Below are 15,486 nucleotides of genomic sequence, written 5' to 3'. Positions count from 1 at the left end.
AAAAACTGGCAAGGCTCTTCACAAAGTACATTAGAAAAGGTGTGACGTCTAAGCAGTGGAATAATGCAATCATAGTTTTGCTGCATAAGAAAGGAGATAAATCAGAAATTGGAAATTATAGACCAATTAGCTTGTTATCCCACATCTACAAGTTGTTCACAAGGGTCATTACTAACAGATTAGAAAGAATACTTGATGAGAATCAACCGAAAGAGCAAGCTGGCTTTAGGACAGGATTCTCAACTATGGATCACCTTCATGTAATATCACAGCTAATGGAGAAAGCAAATGAATATAAAACACCATTATGCCTGGCATTTGTGGATTATGAAAAGGCATTTGACTCCATACAGCATAAGGCAATGTTTCGGGCACTGGAAAGACAAGGCATAGATACCGCACATATTATGATTTTGAAGAAAATATATGAGAATGCTACCTTCTTTATTAGACTAGACAAAGACAGTACGAAATTTAAAATCGAGAAAGGAGTTCGACAAGGAGACAATATCTCCAAAGCTGTATACTGCTGCCCTTGAGGAAGCTTTCAGAAGATTAGACTGGTCGCAGAAAGGAGTCAATGTGAACGGAGAGTATCTAAACCATTTACGATTTGCAGATGACTTTGTGGTCATAAGCCACAATCCCAAAGAATTAGAGGAAAATCTTAATCAGTTATGCACAGTTAGTAAGGATTTTGGACTAAAGTTGAATATAGCTAAAACAAAAGTAATGATGAACAAGTATGCCACGGAAAGGGAAATAATGATTGAAGGAACAGTAATTGAAAAGGAGGAGTCATATACTTATCTGGGACAAGTTATTAGCTGTAATAATGATAAATGGCTGGAAGTCAAGAGAAGAATAAATTTTAGATGGATAGCATTCAGGAAATATAGTCACATACTGAAGAGCAATATCCCAGTTTGTCTGAAACGTAAAATAATGAACCAATGTATACTCCACACCATGACTTATGGAAGTGAAACTTGGGCACTCACCAAAAGAATGGAAAAGAAGCTGAGAACTACAAAGCGAAGAACGGAACGAATTATATTGGGAATCACACTGTTAGATAAGAAGAGAAACACATGGATTAGGCAGCAAACTCAAGTAAAGGACATTCTTATCAAAACTAAAGACTGGTTGGTTGAGTTTTATTGGTGCATCAGCAACTTAGGCTATAATGCGCCAAAACCTTGTCAGAAAAATAAGTAAAACTTTCAGTGACCTAATGAATTAGGTCACCAAGTCAGGATATAAAAACTTGTATCAGTAAACAAGTAACAATAGTAAATCTTAAAATAATAAGATTTTTTTAAATATGAGTAAAAAGGTTTACTGATTTTAGGAAACTAAAAATAGCAGACACATGGTCACTGTCGGATAAAATCTGACTGAGTGTATACGGCTCAGTCAGATGGTTAAAAGCGGTAAAACGAGCATTTATAAAATTGGTACAGTCACATAAAATATGCTGAACCGATAAAATGGTGTCGCACTGCTCGCACATAGGAGGGTCATCAGCCCTCAGCAAAAAGGAGTGTGTAATATGACAGTGTCCTATGCGGAGCCGAGCAAGAACAACTTCCTCTTTGCGATCCCTGCGTAAGCTGGACCGCCAAGGATGGATCACAGGCTTAATTCGACATAGTTTGTTTGTAGCAATCAGTCGATGCCACGAATCTTGCCACTGAGATTGTAAATTATTACAGATCACTTGCCTGTAGTCTGTATAGGGGACTAGCAGGTCAAAATTATCCGTCAGGGATGCCGTTTTGGCTGCAGTGTCAGCCAAATCATTTCCTCTAAACAAAACTAAAGAACTGAAATGGCCTTGGGCAGGACACATAGCTCGAAGACATGATGACAGATGGACTAAGAAAATAACAGAATGGTACCCAAGATGAGCTAGAAGAAAACCTGGAAGACAAAGGCGGAGAGGGATAAATCAAATTCATGAGTTCGTGGGTAGTAAATGGATGGCCAGTGCTCAAAAAAGAAGGAACTGGAAAGTTCTTGGATAGGCCTTCATCCTGCAGTGGATTGAAAATGGCTGATTATGATGATGATGATGTGTTACCAAGCAATACTAGGTGGTAGATGACTCTTATCAACCGGTGCAATACCACCACTTTGCTTATTGGAGGCTTGAAGTGGTGGAACCCATGTTTAGTCTCCAGAGCTAAGTTCCAGTCAACCCGTCCCCATCTCTTCCGTCATGCAGTATGACTGATGACTTTTCAGGTTATGATGAACATCATAGCGAGATTCAATCTTCCTTACATTTTGAGGGTACAGGTCTAAAACAGTATTTGCAGGCCAGCTGCTAGTTAGTACCCGGACTGAACCTATTGGTAACTCTTTAAGGAGGCTTCCGGATCAGCTAGTGTATAATCTTGCTACCTCTACTTTGCCAGATAGTGACTGGAGGGAATCCGAGTATTGTCGGGCATTGTCGAGGCCACATTATGTCAAGGATCTGGGTATATTCTTACCATGTGTATGCCATATCCAAAAATTTCATTCCTTCATACAGCATGTCCCCCCCCACTTTTTCTTATTATCGAATACACCATGAATTGTCAAACTAATAGAGTAAGCTTATCTGCGAAAAGAGCTAAACCCCCCAACCACTTCCTAGTTCATTTCACAAATATACACGGTCTCAATTCTAATCTCAACGATGTCCATTTCCACTTGCAGTCTGCCAGACTCCATGTACTTTTTTCTGACAGAATTTCAGTTATCGGTTGATTCGACCACTGCTCATCTCAGTTTCCCAAATTATTTGTTGTATGATTCCTTTTGCCTCAAAGGTGGTACTTGTGCATCTGTTTGTTCCGATATTCCCTGTCAGAGACTTGGTAATTTGGAATCTCTTTGTTTCGATCTTCTCTGGCTTAAAATCTCTCTACCTCATTGTGCCAAATTCATCTGTTGTCTCTACCATTCTCCCAACTCCATTAATCACTTGAAGCTCTTTGACTTCCTCTCTTTGCAACTTGACTTTCTCTAGTCCAACTTTCCTAACAGTAAGGTAATTTTTCTTGCCGATTTTAATATTCCCAACTCCACTGGCTTCCGTTTTCTAGTCACACCGACCCAGCTGGTCGAGATGCTGAAGCTTTTGCAATTACTAATGACCTTGCACAGATTGTTCACTTACCTACAAGAATACTGGACAATCCTAACCATGTGGTCAACACGCTTGATCTTTTTCTCACAAACAACCCTTCTAAGTACACAGTCGAAGTGAGTGGTCCTTTAGGCACCTCAGATCGCAACTTGGAGATTGTCTCTTCTCCAATGGAACATTTATCACATGGCTATTCCCAACCTTGTATTGTTTGGCATTACAAGAATGCAAAATGGGATGACCTGCAAGATTTCTTTTCTTCTTTTCTGTGGTCGGATTACTGTTTCAAAAATTCTGATGTCAACGTTTCCTCGGATCGTGTCAGTGAAATTATTCTTGTAGGAATGGAATCCTTTATTCCACACTCCACTTTAAAATCTTGTCCTTTATCTAAACCTTGGTTTTCTAAACCAAGGTTTTCTTAGGTTTAGATATTTTTCTAAAATATCTAAACCTTGGTTTTTCAATAAATGTGTTAAGGCTGTTCAAGTGAAGAATGTTGCATATTGTAATTGGCTTGTTTTGAAATCTTCAGATACATTTTCTACCTACACCAAAGCTCACAACAATTGCAAAGCAGTCATTAATCAGTCCAAACTAGATTTTGAATAGGCTAAGAGTAGAAAACTTGCTTCTTGCCCTAATGGTAGCTGAGGATTCTGGTCTCTTGACAAAACTATTGGCCGCAACTTTTGCCCTTCTCTGCTCCCACCTCTGTCAAAACCAGATGGATCTGTTGTTACTTCAGCCAAGGATAAAGCTGACCTGCTAAGCACCCCATTTTTTTTTTCATTTCTTCCAGCTCCTGTATCAATGATCTTGGTAAACACCTCCCACCATTCCCAACACGCTCCATTCAATGCCTCCTGTGGTCTTCCGTCAAAAGGATGTCAGAAGGATTTTGACGAATCTTGATGCTAAGAAAGCTCCAGGTCCTGATGGTATTTCTCCACTTGTTCTCAAAACCTGTGCTCCTGAACTTACTCCTGTTCTTTGCTGCCTTCTTTCACTTTCTTATTCCAAATGTGTTTTTGCTTCTGCTTGGAAATTTGCTCATATCCAGCCAGTTCCTAAAAAGGGTGACAAGTCCTTCCCATCCAATTATCGTCCCATTGCAATTACTTCTACTCTTTCTAAAGTAATGGAGAAATCAATTAACAGCCAACTCTTAAACTACCTAGAAACCTTCCGACTGATCAATGATCATCAGTATGGATTCAGTCAGTGTCGATCCACTGGTGATATTCTGGCCTATGTTACCCATTTACGGACAAATTCAATGGAAAAGTTCAGTGAAACACAAGCAGTTGCTCTTGACATCTCAAAGGCTTTCGATGATTTGATTGATTTTGGTAGTTGTTGGCGCATCGACTTCTGTGGCCATATTGCACCTCCCAAGGTTTTTGCAGTACTTTGATCCAAGCCCGAGGCGGGAATCGAACCCGCGACCTTTTGGGTTGCCGGGCAGGTACTTGACCCACTCGGCTAGCCCGGTCGGCAAAGGCTTTCGATCATGTTTGGCATAAAGGTCTCCTAAACAAGCTTCCATCTTATGGTTTGCCAACTGTTTTTTGCAATTGGTTATCCAGTTTACTCTGATTGCTCACTGAGGGTGATGGTAGATGGCTCTCTGTCTTCTAACTTCTCCACTAATGCTGGTTCCCCCCCCCCAAGTTTGAGTTCTTTCTCTCACTCTTTTCCTCTTATATATTAATGACCTTCTTCCATTGACTGGAAATCCTATCCATAGTTTTGCCGATGACAGCACATTGCATTGCACTTTCCAGTTTGAGAAACCTTACCCTACTCAATCAGCTAAAACTTCTCAAACATCCGCTACCAATTCTTTAAATGCCGATCTCCAGGTAATTCTCCAATGGGGCAAAGACAACTTAATTGATTTCAATCCTTCTAAAAGTCAGTCTTGTCTTATATCTCGCAAAAAGGATTCTTCTGCTCCTATGCTTATCTTTGATGACACTCCAATTTCTAGGCAAAATGGCATCTCTTTTAGGGATTACCCTGACTTCTAATCTCCCTTGGCACAAGCACATTATAAATATTTCTTCCTCTGCATCTAAAAAACTTGGTTTTCCCTTTTGCTCTCGGCGTTACTTTTCTTCCAAACAGCTGTTCACTCCGTACAAATCGCAAATCCGCCCTACCATGGAATATTGTTCCCACATTTGGGGCGGTGCCCCCAAAACCTTTCTCAGGCTTCTAGATTCCATTCAGAAGTGGGCAGTTAGGTTAATTAATGACTCCTCTCTAACAGAGAGTCTCTCCACTCACTGTCTCATAGACATGCTGTTTCTGCTGCATGTCTTTTTTACAGATACTTCCATGGGCACTGTTCTTCTGAATTGGCTTCTATAATTCCCGCTCTCTCTTTCAAAACAGTCCTAGCACGTGCCACCACCAGTCAACATCCATTTACTGTCCAACTTCAAACTCACAGAACCAACTTTTCATCTTCCTTGTTTATTCATTCAACTGCCATTTTCTGGAACAATCTTCCTTCGTATGTATTTCCTGAAAATTACAGTCTACAGAAGTTCAAGTCTAATGTCAACAAATATCTTCTTTCGTCTTCTCATCCTCCAACCCAAGCACAGTACTAAGTACTATAGGTTCTAATATCTATCGTGTTTGGGGTTTTCATAAAAAAAAAAAAAAAAAAGAGAAAAAAAAAGGGGAATACATAAATATCACATCAACAAAGAAGTAACGTTTTTTAATGATTTTTTTTTAATTTTTATGGGACTTTGAAATAAGAAAAAATTAACATTTTACAAATTTCATGAAGAAACTCACTCCACAGAGCACGCTACCAATAGAAAACTCACAGATCAGACAAGATCCGTGAGTTTTCAGACAAGAAGACAAGAGAATGTTAATAAAGTTAGAATTCTACAAGTAAGATAAAACAAAGATGCAAAAGGAATCAATGGAGTTATTTTGCCTTGCAAAATAAAATGAAGTTATGAAATAACTGTTTACACGTAGTTCCCGACTTTACAAGTTAATCTGTTCCTAGCATGCGCTTGTAAAGCGGGAATTTATTTCCCATAGACATAATGTTAAAAATAGGGGTTACGTTATGAACAATGAAATTAGTTAGCTAATTAATTTATGTTTAAACAATGATTGATTTATCCAAAGAAATGAAAATGTAGCCTGTAAAATCAAGCAAATTATAATAATAGAGAAATTATTTATGACTTACAAATGTTAAAGAATGTTTATCCTTCATCATCATTGACTAAATGCATACTCGATCACTCATTATTGGCTTGACACTTGTTGGTTTGTTGCACAAGTAATAGTCTTCTTCAGAAATGCTTCAAGAGGCATTTATTTCCAAGATAATCTTCTCTTTTCTTTATAAATTTCAATAGCATGCATAAGCATTTTTTAACAAAACCCACAAATTGCAACTAACACGATTTGTGTGGAGTAACAAGTTTACAAAGCTTAAAAAAAAAAAGGAATGAAGAGAAGATTCTGAAAATTTATTTACAATTTTTATACGATTGAAGATTTCAGTAAAGGGGGAAACACATTTCACCGTAATAAAGTAAAAAACCACACAATTCCAGCTATCAGTATTTTCACAAATGCAAGATCGAGTTTACTACCTGTTTATAATTGCTTGCAGTAACAGAAAAGTCCAATAAACCGGAAAGTGCAAATTGTTTTTATTGTTTTATGGTCGTAACCTCCAGAAATGTGCTTTAGAAAAATATCACAAAGGCATTCAAAATTGGTTCTTATAACAGAGCACGTGATAATGATGAAAGTGTAGTACATTTTAATGATTTGAATTGGTAACTAATACAATTTACACTATAAAAATGACATTTTAGACAGTTATATAGCAAAAATTTTACCTTCGGAGGTCGTGGAACGAATTACCAAAAAACAATGTGTTACTGGGTTCACATTACGATATTTTCACGATATGATGGTAACGGATTAATATCATAAAGCAGGGTACACTTAATTGTATAGCCATGCACGTGGTTTGAAATTCGGTATTTATGAATGTTTAACATTCATTTTTTGCAATTAATTTTCTCATTTTCTTGATTTTGTTGATACTTGAGACTTGGGAAAAAAAAACAAAAAAAAAACACCTCATAAACCCGGGAACTTGTAAAACAGAAGCTGCCTGTATTCATTTTTGTGGTATGCGTGAGTGAACAAATAATTACACAAATAAAATTAATAACACCTGTGGAATTAATTTAAGAGGTATGGAAAGATCAATGAAAGACCTAACATATCTGAACATTTCAATCCCCCCCCCCCCACAATGTGGTAGACTACATTTATTTAAATGAGGTGCAATCAAAAGTTTCTGGTTTTTTTTTTTTTTTTTTTTGGCTCTTCCACATTTAGCAATTCTTCCATACGATCACCTTCAAAATTCCTTATGTCCTGAAACAAGTCCAGCAATATTTACGTTGTTGAAAGCATCTATAGAAATTGTATTTTGACCTCTAACAGTATAGTTTGTGTTTTTGGAGGTCAAAATCCAGAATTTTCTCAAATTCTGGATTTCGACTTAAAGTATTTAGGATTTAGCTAAATTCTTTAGCCTAGGGATTTAACCTAAATTCAAATTCTGGATTTAGCCTAGCGTTTCCTTGCACCATATTGTCAAATTTCCTCTCCACACAAACTTCAGCTTTGGAAAAATAAAAAAATAAAAATAAAATAATAATAAATAGTAATAGTTCTGAAGAAGCCAACAGATGGGAAGCAACACGCACACACACACATGTGCACAATTTTTTGGACAGAAATTTCCACATAGTCAAAGCAGAGTGAGTAGGAGCATTACTGTGATGGAGCAACCAATTTCCAATGTGCCATTTCCAGGCATATTCACAGAATGTTAGTATTAGCCATATGGTGCAAGGAGACTCTAGGCTTTTGCTGCACCAACCCAAAAAAAAATAATAATAAAAATAAATAAATAAATAAATAAAAATAAAGAAATAAAATAATAAATAAATAAAACCACCAATGTGATTCCTGCCTCATGTAGGAAGCTGACCTTTCAATTTCCCTAAGCTGTCAATGCCTCAGCTAATTACAGTAATTAACAACTCACTGGCTTAAAGAAAACTTCCCAAAATCTATTCTAAACCTCTCAACCCCTATAATTTGAATTTATGGCCCCTAGTTCAGGAATCATTTATAACAGTGAAAATTTCCCCTACATTCATTTTACTTTCTTCTCTCAGAACCTAGCAACCTCAATCAGGTCCCCCCTAAGATGCCTAGTTACCAGGCTCCGCAGCCTATATATTTCTAGTCATTCTTCACATGGACATCCTTTTTGCCAATCTCACCAAAGGTATTGCCTGTTGCTGAACCTTTTAGAGAAGCTAGGTACTGTGTATGCTGATTCACAGTCTGTCCCTGTAAGATGAATTCCTAATGCACAATTGCATCGGTGTCAAAAAAATTCAATCAGCTTCATACTGGAACAAATTTATCTGATCTTTGGGGAGACCATTATTTATTCACTTTTAATAGAGGTCCAGTTTTGGCTGGAATGCTCCATAACTGCATTTCAGTATTGTCCAAATGGTTTTTCCAGACTTTTCGCCTAAATTAATGTATTTCATATGCCACTGTAGGAAAACAATGCATGTCACCATCAAAAAAACTTAACATGTATTTTCAAGTTCTTTGCTTTATTTATTTTAATTCTTTTAATTTTTTTTTTTCTTTTCAATTACAAAGAACAGGTACAATGTCTGAAATCTTGCAACCTTGGGATCAGGCAATTGCCACTTTTTCAACAATAAATAATTCTAACCATACACAAATTGTCAAAACAAATGGCCAAATCCAAGTGCAGAAAAATGGAGAATTCATTGGCAGCTTACTTTTGCCAATTTCTCTACATAATTTACTAATTTTTTATTATATATATATACTTTTATTTATTCTTTTAACCACTTGGATTACTGGTAAAAATTTGGAAAAAAGAAACTCAGGCACAGTTAAGTTACCAAAGTAATTGACTATAAAGTCATTTTGGTAATGTTCCACTTAAAAAATACACAAAAGTATAAATACTGCACATGATATTTCATCAACAGTCTGAGGATCTGCATGAAGAATAAAAATAAAGGATTCCAGATAATAGAAATAATGAACTGCATGCAATATGGTATAGGACGATAGATACCCTCTTTCACAATTTAGAAAGCAATAAAGATTTAACAAAAATAAAGATTAATAAAAACTAATATCAATAAATATCTATTTCTAAATAAAATAAATGTGTGGAATGGCAACTGTTCGAACTTGTGTTTCTTCTAGTAGGAAGTGTAGAAATAAGAGGCTGCCCTCCCATGAATAAAACACTGCCCTCCCGTGAATAAATTAGTAAAGACTGAGTTCTCTATCAATCACAGTTGTTAAATACCTATAAGAAATAAATACAGAGGTGCATCATGATGTTGATGGATGATGAACTGATTAGAGGTAAAACATTGACAACTTCATGGAAAAGTTTACCATAAATGTTTCTAAGTACAGTGGGAGGGGAAAAGCGGTTGCATCAGTCACAAAAGGCAATTATGCACTGATCTGATTGAATGAAATAAAGGAAACAGAAATAAATTTAGTAAACTATGAACTTATTATACAGCCAGCAGACTTTATATTGTGAATTCAGAATGCTACAGCATGTTGACCTACAGAAGACAAAAGTCTGCTGGATACAAAACAGAATTAATATAGTCATGCTGCCAAATGAGTTATACTTTTATATATTTTTTTAATATTTAGCCTAAATATAATTGTATTTTGAGAAACAAATTTATCATCAAATAGTTCTACTCAAAGACCAGTTTTGCATCAAATTTATTTTTGGCATAAAACTTATTCTTTGTGAAGGACTAATCCATCATCCCAAACTGATTTTTAGGAAGATGGATTTGGCTGTTGCATCTGTACTGGCTATTCCAAAAGCCATCCAATGTCAGCTTTTAAGTGTATATCATTAAATTTGATAGGTTCTTAAATGGAAAAAAAAAAATAATAATAATAAATAAAAATAATAAATTTGCATATTTGAAAAATAATAAACTTCACTACAAATCAGAAGAAAACTAAACTTATTGGAAAACCAGAAAATGCCCGATTACTGGAAAACTTCCAATTAAATTGGAAGAGTAAGCACAAACCCAGTTTCATTATCTGCAATGAACTTTAAAAGGAATTGTGCAAAGTGATTTCAGAATCTCTTGGAAGTGAATTCTGGACATCCTACACACTGACCTGATTTCACTTTTGTTCATTGGTCAGCAAATGAAGAAAAACTTGACAGCAACCCATCACATATTCCAATTTTGCATAAAATGCTTTGGCATGATTCAAATTACAGACAGTGTGGCACCTGTTTTTGTGAAAAAATTTCTTTATTCCTTTCGTATGTCCATCTTTTTTTTGCTAGAAAATGAACAACCTGAATGGTGAAGCATCATCAAAAGAAATCACTCCACATTTGAACTTTAAAATCACTTGACTCAAATTTGCATTTAGTATGCATGCTGCTCATTGTTTCTTCTCAAAATAAAGTTTAATGCATCATAGGTTTCTGCAGCAGTTTTGTGTAGTTTTAAAAATAATTTCATACCAATATGTTGTTCTTTAAAGTCAGTCACTTTTGGAAAAATAATATCACAAATTGAAGACAGCAATACACAAGACCTCACTTAACAACATGTCACTTCTGCATGGCAAATCCAACCATTTTGAAATAAGCATCAAATGAATCAGCAGACTGCACACTCAACTGCTGCCTAGTGGAGATCAATTTTATACTAAATACAGTAATATCATCTTACAGCTAGTCCAGAAACTATTTAGTCACACTTTATTGGTCATGAAGTCAGAATAAAATATATTATCTAGACCAGACTGGTTTAATCTGATAATTCTGGCCTAGCAAAAAAAAAAAAAAAAAAAAGATGTGAGCTATTGGAATTCAAGCCTCACAAATATTGCTGGCTATTTTATTTATTTATTATTATTTTTTGTTGTTGGTTTATTTACTCATTCATTTATTTTTAACAATAAGGAATAGAACATATGAAAAAAAAAAAAAAAAAAGAAAAAACGTTTCAGTGAGTGAGAAAGGGAATATTTAAAAGGAGATAAACAGAAGAGTAAGAAGCAAATGATCAGTGCTAAATAACCAGGAACTGGTTGTAACTGGATGTTCCAATACCCAATAAAACAACATAAAGAACTGTGAGAAACTGAAACTATAACTATGAACAATTAGGATGTCCATAGCAAAAATATTTAATATTGGACAGACCTGAACCACTTGTTCATCACTTACATTTTGCAAAGTTCTTAACAATGTGGATTATGAAGCTAACATTGGTTCCCTGCACAGATTTTTAAGAAAAGCATGGAATCTGTTGGAAAACAGTGTTGGTAATGAACAAGGTGCCAATGTAGAAGTTATGAGAAAATGGGAAACAGATAATATGAATAAATCAATAACAAAATAAACAGATAATATCTATTGCATGATATAGAAAGCACATTTAACAAGAAAGAGACAGTACACTCCTATCTGATTCTTCTTAATAAAATCTTAGCTTAATAAAGGCAACATTTGTAGTAGTGATAAGAGAACCAAAGTCTTTCAAGTCTTAAATGTAAAAGGGACAAAAAATGTTTCAGCCATTAGTAAGTTCAAATTCTCAAGTTTTCACTTTTCATCTTTGTCAGCCAAGTAAGTGGCCAATAAAGAATGCACATAAGATAAAGAGCAGTTTATGATATGACCTTAACTTATAAATCATCATTGGAAAGAAAAGGAAATTCCATATTTCATTGGCATTGTAGATGTTGTTGGAATTTTGATAGGCCCTCATGTGTAACATAAACCAAACTACTGTAAATTGTTAATTTCTGAGACATCTGTCAAAATTCCATCACCATCTAATGCCATTTCTGATTTATGGAACTTTTCAAGAATATGCCAACTTTCTACATCCATCAACCCCAGTGTTGCAGGAAATGCCACTGACTGGGATGTCCTTTGATATAAAATAAACAGGTTATATGCAGAATGGGAAGGCTAAAAGATAAAGTCTTCAAAAAAACTCACATCCAGCTTTGGGAAGGGTTTCATGTTTTTATTTTTACAGTTTCTTTGTGGTGAAATTTTTTTAGAGTTATTGTTACATCATTGAAATCCATGCTAAATTGCTTCTGGAATATGTTTTATTGAATACCGCATTTTATTTTTCAAGAGATGACATGAATTCTAACAACTATAACTTGTTAACACTAGTATAAACCTAACTTTAAATATGCTTATGGTTGTAATGTTATTAGCTGCATTCATGGTACCTTGGAATAAATTACAGGTAATTTTACATAATTAAGCATCCACAGTCAGTTAATGGTCTCACTTAAACAGGCTTCATCTGGCATTCAGCCTACACTTTTTGAGATCCTCACTTCAACTATGTCCCACTCCACAGACTGCCTCAGGATAATATTTGTTCACAAGCTTCAATTTTATCTCCATAGAGAAAAGTTCTCACTCAAGTTTACATCTCAGGGGAACTACAAAAGAGTACTTATATGTCAGTAACAAACTGATGACAATGAAATACATCAGAGCTATAGCATACTGTGTCCTTCACTGCTCTACACAGTTGGTGCGACATCAGCTGTCCCCACCACAATCAGGTCAATCTATGCAGTATCCCGAGTACTAGCCCTTCAAATAAGCATGCAACAAACAAGGTTCACCCACCACTTGCTAACTCCCTTCACATCTAAAGACTCCCCTCCCCAACTCTTATAGATTCATGAAGAATTGCTGAAAGCATAAAATAATTTGTAGGCCTGATATCAACACCTGCTCAAAAAATCCTACTGCCTGAGAATTCTCCCAACTGCTCACAAATTGATTTCTGAACCCTTAATAAAGCACATCTGCATTTCTTGAATTGCTTTTTGCCTTTTCAAATGCTGCCATGTGCCCAAGAATTAGATACTGACATCAACAAGTTTACTATTGATCTGATGTATAGACAGCACATTCTGTACAACTTCAATTTGACAAAGACAAGAAGTAATGCAAGACTGCAGTAGTACATGCATTGATAATGGTTTGAGACCACATGACTGCTAAATATGGTTAATCATAATATTCTTGTCAAAATGACATGTATACCATCACTTAAAGGGCTCAGGACAAGCATATTACTTAAATGTTCTGCTCCATCTGGTCAGCTCTATTCAGCCTCATATATTTTTTTTCATATCCTCTTTAATTTAGCAGCTAAAATAAATTTTAATAGGTTTTGAATTTTATATATTAATTTATATTACATTTAATTATTTTTATTTATTTTTATTATTTTATTTGATTATTTATTTTAATTTAATTTTACTTTATATTGTCAATCTAGTATTTTCTATTTTGTAAATTGCTGACTCCCTTGTTGTGATAGGCTGACTTGCAATAATATAGCTGTATAATTTATATGTCGCAATAAAGACACTCCCCCAACACAAATACAAATGCAATGCCCTTAGAAAAAAAATACTTTTGTGATGTTATTTCCTACAATAATAAATATACAACACCAATCATATGATGCAAAGCACAAAATTTTTTATTCTCATGGAAACTTTCAATTTGGAAACAAAAAGTATCCACTACCCTGTTTAGATGAACAACTTAAGTTTCTGAAACCATAGCCAGTGACTGTTCATTAATACCCTCCACTAGTTTATTTCAATACACATAATCCTATACAAATAAGATACTGACTACAAGAATAGTCTAGATTCATAGAAGATGCAGACCTTCTGAACACGGAAAATTATTTGGCTAAGGTAAACTGCTACTGCAGTTTCACCCTGCATTCTTGGTAAACAGATGGTGTGTGTCATCGGTAGTGTCAGTAGAAGTTGATAACGATATACTGATTAGTTTTTTCTCATTATTAAAAGCAAATTATTGGAGTGAAATTTACTTACGGGTACACCCTCCAGACTGCCTCAATCTTGGGGTGATTATCTCCCCCTTCCCACTGTTTTAACTCGATAGGAAAATGACTTCTACCACCACTACTGATAACCTGCACCATCTGTAGAAGTCATTTTCCTATTTTAAAACAGCAGGAAGGGGGGGATAAACACCATAAGACTGAGACAGTCAGGAGGGCGTACCTGTAAGTAAATTTTAACCTCGAAGGCATTACACTCATGCACTCCAATAATCTGCTTCTAATAACGAGGAAAAACTAATACATTGTTATCGACTTCTACTGCCACTATCGATAAGATGCACTATCATAAACAGAAAAAGCTAAATATTTGTAACATCTGTTTACCGAGAATGCAGGGAGAAACTGTGGTAGTATGAAATGAGTTTGCCCGGTAAGTTTACCAAAGTTTCCTGTGGTTCTCGTGTTGGCTTTCTTTACCTTCGCCAATTATTTATACAGGTAGGTGTTCCAGATATATAAAAAATGCTTTTTTATTTACGACATAAAGCTAATAACTAGATGTACTTACTTTCTGGAACTCTGTATTAAAATCATAATTTGAAAAAAAATTGCCATTTTGAAGATCTTCTTTATATTTATCCCTAAATTCTAAATGAACATCATCTAGAAATTTATCTATATATGCCAACTGCAGAATCTTTTGATAGGCAACCTAAAATATTCAAAAGAGTACATAAACTTCAGTCAAAAAAAAAACACACAAATTTATATAGAGTACATATAATAAAATACTATTCATCTACATCATCATTTACATTTTATAATATATTAACCAGGATTGTCCAAGAGAGAGAGATTTTTGAATTTGATGCTAAAACTAGAGTAAATATTGCCGATTAAATTTTACAATTCCTGTACTTTAAAATTTTGAAGGCTGATAATGCAGAAGGAATGATTCTGTACTACCATAGTAACCTATACAACTGCTGAGTATAGAATAGGGCTGTCCAACATTTTGTGGCTAGGGACCAAAAGAGATAAAACTTTGAAGGTTGCAGGCTGCACGGGTTCTGGACAGTAGATCAACATTTGTAGTTACAGTTTAAATTTGTATATATAATAATTAAATACAAAAATGCAACAGTATCATTAATACTGTTGCAATAATAAGAATGTTGTCCAGTGTCATATTGACACTGGACAAAATTCTTATTACATGTCATAAAACTATTGTTAAATATTGAGAAAAATACATAAAATGTCATAAGAAAGCAGTAGAGAAAAGTCAAATATCACAAAAAAAAAAAAAACGATATATTTTCAAAAGTC

General features: G+C 35.0%; 1 protein-coding gene across 1 annotated transcript in view; it reads right to left on the bottom strand.

The window, feature by feature from the left end:
* SrpRalpha (signal recognition particle receptor alpha) overlaps positions 1 to 15,486 on the bottom strand; it is a 135,425-nt gene that overhangs the window by 85,718 nt on the left and 34,221 nt on the right. The window contains exon 3 of the mRNA XM_090388178.1: positions 14,726 to 14,869. Coding sequence (XP_090244304.1) covers positions 14,726 to 14,869 — 144 coding nt within the window. The remainder of the gene's footprint in view (positions 1 to 14,725; positions 14,870 to 15,486) is intronic.

Source organism: Mastigoproctus giganteus, chromosome 13 (genome assembly GCF_048544385.1).
Source record: "Mastigoproctus giganteus isolate SK-2022 chromosome 13, ASM4854438v1, whole genome shotgun sequence".
Taxonomy (NCBI): Eukaryota; Metazoa; Arthropoda; class Arachnida; order Uropygi; family Thelyphonidae; genus Mastigoproctus; species Mastigoproctus giganteus.
The sequence above is the reverse complement of the archived record's forward strand: the minus strand, read 5'-3'. Positions and strand labels throughout refer to the sequence as shown.